Raw genomic sequence first — 6256 nt, 5'->3', positions numbered from 1 at the left:
AAAAAACAATAAAAGCAGCAATGTAGGCTACCAGCTCTTAAAGAACAGGGTGCACCAGGATCTGGGCCAGGACACACGCTATACTTTAACTATTACTGTCACAAGCTAAGAAAAGCGTTTGCCCAAGCACACTAGAATTGCATTTGGCTCTGCTGTGGAAGGTGTAACAAGTCCAATTGTAGTAAACAACTACACAGAGTAGGCCATCCCTTAAGATAATTTTTCATTTGTATTTTTTTTTTTTTTTTTGCTTTTAACCAATAAATTATTAGTAGGTTGGCAGCAACGTGTTTTCTTCCTACAAGAGGCAATAGCCAACTGCTATTAAAAACAGAAATAAATGCAGAAGTAAAGCCAGTAATAAATCACTTCTAATGCACCTTCTTGTCCCACAAATGCAAGAGTGCAAAAATGCACATGGAAACCAGAATTTTATACAGTAAATACATTGCAGGTTTATCAACTATGAATATTAATAAAGAAATGCCAACACTGTACTTTTATTTTTTTAAACAAATATTACAAAATTGATTTATTGAGTTTCACACAAATGCACTTATAAAATTGATACAGAATGTCATTCAACAGAAAAAAAATGAAAGCAATTCCAAGCTTCCTTTAGCAACTGCTAAATAATTCAAAAATAAGATACACCAAATTGACAGATAATTTGAATTTCAATGTGTGAACCTCTCCAATTAGTATAAAATACATCAAAAATTAAATAATTATAGATTTTTCCCCAGTGCAAGTCCTCTTTCTTCTGCTCTCATCCCTGAACAGTATCCATGGATTTTGGCCACTACTCCAACAACTCTTAATGGGAAAGGAGAAGCTGAAAGATTGCAGCAAGAAGGTCCCACCAAAGCAGACCACATTAACTTGTACGGCAAAGCTATCTCATTACCAAATCTGCTCAGATACATAGAATTCTGTGCACTTATCCCACTTGCTGTATTACTGTAGTCCTACAAATTTCAGGGATTATGAATATAAAATGTGACAGTTCAGTGTAAACTAAATCTCTGGCTTTCCCGCTCTGATGAAGTATGAAATTAGTGAAAAGTAACTTTTGTCATCGTTTGTTCAGCACTAAAGCACCTGTAGAGTAAATTTTCCTTGGAAAGTGAACCTGATGCATACTTAGATATGTGAAAGGCATCTGAAGATGTTAGTACTGTGTTTTAACAGTATCTGCAAAATTTATCATTAGCTAAAGGGTGTCTTCTGATGCCGATCTCCAGCCTAAAGTGTTGAGCTGAAATTTATTTCACTCTTGGTTTGAGGATTCCAAGCCATCTTTCATGAATTCTCCCATTATTTCTGGTGTGCAGAGAATCTGAGATGCACTGTAATGCTTAAATACATTTATTAGACCATCTACTTAAGTTTGACTAAAACTCATCTGTCAAAATGGATAATTCCGATCTGATTGTCCGTTTGAGCTACACAGACATTTTCTCAGGCAAGTTAACACAGAGGTGTCATTCCTAAAGAGTTAAACCCAAAATGCAGCGTAATGATTTGTTTCTGTTGTATTAACGCCATACAGTTCCAATGCAACACTACTTTCGCTTGCTGCAATTAACATTGCCTTTCCTCAGTACAGAGAAGCGCCCTTTTATTTTTTCCACAACAACAGCTTTAAAAAATAATTTTATAAATACTTTGCTTGGCAGGACATAACAGAACACAAGAAATTATTATGCTTCATATTTGCCCAGTTAAGCAGAACCTTCACTATATTTTGTATTTATGATTTTTTTTTCCCCTTGGTGTTTAGTATTCAGATGAAATACTGAGCAGTAAATCTTTCATTTAAAGACAATTTTATTCTGAGTAGTTCAGATACATCTTGAACAGATTTTTCTGATGACAAGAATAACTGTCGACTTACTGTTTAATGTATGAGTGCTTTCTTATGTATTCATAGATAAGTACAAGTTTTGAACTCTGTTTGCAGATGTTTAATAAAAAAAACATAACTGGGAAGGCAAGCTTCCTGTAAATCTGTCATACATTTCCAGGAATATCCTTACATTGGAGGAGCCTTCATGAAAAGTAGCATGTTCTGGAAGCATGGTTTCGTAACACAAAACGGGACTACTTTTTTCCCCAGTCTATTTTCCAGAAAAGCGATACTGCAGCTCTGCCACCAGGCTAGAGACTCACGATCCACCACATTTTCCGAGAGGCAAGTTAGAGACTGCTTACTTGACCTGACACCAAGCCAAGTTACTTGTAGAAAGAAATTAATATTCGTTTGCCATTAATAATTTAAGTTTTTAAATAAATATTTGTGTGCCTTTTTTGGCAACTGTCCATTCTGGTAGCATCTGCTGTCCCAACAGCTCAGTATCCTTAGCACATTGATTAAAAAACAAACTTAGTCAATTCTGTTTCCACAGATAGTAAACCTGTCTATCTCCAACAAATCTTTCTTTGAAGACCTGTGTTTTAATTCTGAACTGTCTTGGCTTATATCTTTTTCTTCTCCATCAGGAGTCGTCAGAAATTGATCAGAATTGCTTGTTACAAGTAAAGACGGCATATTCTCTTTCTGATGCACAGGTTGGTTGGTAACTGATGTAGATCCGTTTTCATCTGTGGAAATTCCTGTTGGAAGAAGAGACACATAATTACAAAGATAATCGTTCAGTTTGACACAAGCATACTGATGCATCATCTGATACAAACTGATCTGACATCCAGATTCATCCAAAGTTGTCCGGAAAGCGAGATGCACCAAAGCAGCAGAAGCAACAGAAAATAATCTGTGGAAGCCAGGTAACTTAATAACTACCAAGTCACTACCTCTTCTTAGTTTCACCTGAAGGCAGATTTTCCTTATTAACCACTCTACTTTTCTGAATTGGTAAAAGGATAAAAAGGAACTTTACAGAAGTTCATAGAAGGAGCAAGAGCCTAAGAAGCAGATTACGTAAGATACATAAAAGGATACAATAAAACAAGCAGCCAGAAGTTGCACTCCGCCTTCTTCAGGCTTATGTACTCATTTTTTGTTGGCTCACATAAAGATTTTCTACAGTCACTGTGAAGCACATATTTGCAGCTGGAATGAATAAAAGGAGTTTTTCTAGAAGAAACTAGATGCGTCCAATCTTCTACATAAGTACAATAAACCTGACTGCTCTAGGGACAGCTAGTAAATGACCCAGACAGTGCTACATTTAAGCACTGGATCCTAAAGCAGTTCATTGAAGATGTTTATTTTTATTGCAAGATTCCTACCTTTTACTGCAATAGAATTGAATGCTGGCTCCAGTAACTTCAGATATTTGTGTAAAATCCATGTGTTGTTTCTACATTTTATTAACACACTTTAAAATACTTAAAATGCACAGGAAAGTGATAAGGAAATCACATTTTCTTATTTGCTTGCTTCTCTTAAAAATCTGAATTATTGTTTCTAAAGGAAACTGAAAAAATCTGACTTATGTTGAGAGTACTGCAGACAAGTCCGAGAGAATATTATTTGACAGGAACAGTAGTAACTGGAGCAGCTATTTTCAACAGACATGCATCCACACTATATAAATTCAGCTAGTATCAAAAAGAAACTTTCTTCTTTATAGCATCACTTCACAGTATACCATCTACTACTTCTGGACAAACGGATTATTCTGTACAATTTTATGCAAATCAAAAGGTACTGCATTTGCATCAAGAAAGGAGACATATAATGCTAACTCTAAAGCTCCATTACAGAGAAGCATTTTCTAACCAAGCAGCTTCCAGAGAAGTAACTAGTCAGCTACAAACAGTTACCAGCGATTAGAATTCCCATTCTTCAAGAAGCAGGAAACTTTATCCGTCAAAATTTTAAATTGTTTCTGCAGAAAAGGTGGAAATTCTCAAGAAAATAAATTAACTTACATTACTAGCTCCTGGAAAGTAGACTACAGATTAAATTCCCTTACGCTCCTTGTAGTGAGAGACTGGTAGAGAACTTGTACCGCACAAACCTGATAAGTGGGGCATAGGGATTAATCAATACTGCAGAACCCAGCAGTAATGGAGACACGGAAGCTGGGGAAGCTGAAATCATTTTTTTTATTTACTAGAAACCTCAATTATGTAAAAAAAGACCTATTAAAAGGTATATGTTACTGGAGTAATTGATTAAAGCTCAATTTTTAACACTGATGAAAGTTAACAGTATTCTAAATAAAGTTAGCAAAAGCTTATTGATTGCTACTTCCTAATTAAATTTTTCCATTTGAGGGAATAAAAATCTGTGCTGACTGACCTGGTAAGCTTGCTGCTGCTTCAGCTAAAAAGTGTCTTCAGGATTTATTTACTGTGAGCAGCAGGTTTTTCAAGGGTCAGTCTTTAAGCATAGCCTATTAAGTTCCATATCCAAGTGTAATATTAAACATATTTAATTAAAACATTATGATTATTAGAGTCCTCCACTGAAATGCAAAAGGCATTCAGACCAATACATATTACATTCTCTCATGAAACTAAAGCAACTATGAATTTAAGCTATCAAAAAAGTATGCACTAAGTTTCAGCCTGATGTGATTTAACACAGTTCAAATACAGGGATTTATGACTGATACACTGACAGATTCTTAACTCTGGTATTGCTGGCGAGACACTACGGCTACTAATAAACACCTTAAATTTCAAGCTGTTCAAGTCTTTGGCAAGCAATGGAGTGAACACAATAAAAGCCTTACTGTTAAGCTCTCTAGGGCTCTCACATTGAATTCTTCACAGAGAAGATACACAACCCAACTCAGTTGATTGGAACAATAAAGGTTTGTATTCCTTCTATAACGTATCACAGGAATATAATATAATACCCCACTACATTATTGACAAACAGCGTAACAGTACTTTAACAGCTAACGCTGAGGATCCAAACAAGAAAGCCACAATGCGCAACAGACTTGAAACAAGAAGAACGTTCTCAGAAATCATTTGAAGTTCCTATTCAGATTTCATAAAGCTTTTCATTCCTTCTGTAAATAATTATACCTATTGTGTGCCACACTTGACATTCATTTCCATAAGAAATGCATGGAACACTTCCTCAATCTGCCAGGTGGTGATGCTTAAATATTTACTTATTTGTGTAGTGATATTTTCAAACAAAACATGCTACTGTTCTGATATTTCCATCTCCTCCATATATCAGGGTAGGATCTTACATAGAAGAAAATCTAAATCCAAAGGATGAGACGTCAACCAGAAGTTCTAACATATTTAGAGACTTGTGTTCATAGCTACTATATTGTACAATCAAGGTTCAGCAAGGGGTCTATTGTCAAAAGCAACGTCATACACCTTATTTAATATTAAGTTTAATCTAGAAGCAATTTGTTTCATTACATTTGAAAACAAAACCAAACAGTTAAGTTTACCTTGGGCAGACTTAAATTTGCTTTGAGGTTTATTGACTGGTTTCCCTGGGGTGGCGGTCAGGACAGGATTGAACAATTTCTCCTCCATTTTTGCCTCTTTTACGTACTCACATGATTTCCCCAACAAAACAATACTATTAAGGACTTTTAGAGATATTAACCTGAAAAACAAAAGGATTTATTTGCAATACCAAGCATTCATAATAAAAATAATCGCATATGGTTACTGCCTCTTGGAAGATTTATCTAGTAATTAAATCCCTTCAATAGCAAGATCAAAAATGTAACTTCTTTTTCTCAACAATTTGTTTCAGACTTAATGCTTAAAAAAATCATTTTTTTCCCCAGAAGGCATTTAAAGGAAAATGTCAAGTTTTATACTGCTTATCATTGTTCAACAAACTGACTAAAAGGACAGTTCAGCAGCCATTTAATACATCAAGTATTTCAATATAGAACTAGAAAGGGCCCTTGAAGGAGCAAGTCCACTATTAAACATGCTACTGTTGATATTGTCTTAAGCGCTGCCCAGCCAAGGATCACTAGTAGACTTGAATCACAAGAACAAATACCTAACTTTAATAAACTGCAGGCAAGTTGTAATAAATCCTTTCTCATATTACAAAAGACTCAACAAATCCTAAGAGGCAGCACTGCATTGCCATCATAGCATGGTCCAGTTGGTAACAGATTCTTTTTCTGTTGCCACCAATTTGCATCATGAACTTTAGCAAACTACTTAAGTCCCTTAGACCCATCTTCTCATGTGAGGAGCATTAAGGTTTGTCTACCATCCAGCGCTTTAACATTTATAGCTCAAATAGGTTTTGTAAAATATAAGTTCCATTAATGTTACATGATAC

The 6256-nt window shown here is 35.2% G+C and overlaps 1 protein-coding gene across 4 annotated transcripts in view; it reads right to left on the bottom strand.

Moving 5' to 3' along the window:
• Positions 1–498: 498 nt before the first annotated feature.
• Positions 499–6256, bottom strand: part of TAPT1 (transmembrane anterior posterior transformation 1) — a 52597-nt gene continuing 46839 nt past the window's right edge. For all 4 annotated transcript variants that reach the window (XM_009673292.2, XM_068943325.1, XM_068943326.1 and 1 more), the window contains 2 exons: positions 5394–5554; positions 499–2616 (listed from right to left, as the gene is read on the bottom strand). In XM_009673292.2, coding sequence (XP_009671587.1) covers positions 2387–2616; positions 5394–5554 — 391 coding nt within the window. In that variant the 3' untranslated portion in view covers positions 499–2386. The remainder of the gene's footprint in view (positions 2617–5393; positions 5555–6256) is intronic.

The sequence above is a fragment of the Struthio camelus genome, chromosome 4 (genome assembly GCF_040807025.1).
Source record: "Struthio camelus isolate bStrCam1 chromosome 4, bStrCam1.hap1, whole genome shotgun sequence".
NCBI lineage: Eukaryota > Metazoa > Chordata > Aves > Struthioniformes > Struthionidae > Struthio > Struthio camelus.
Note: the sequence above shows the minus strand (reverse complement) of the source record. Positions and strands in the feature narration are given on the sequence as shown.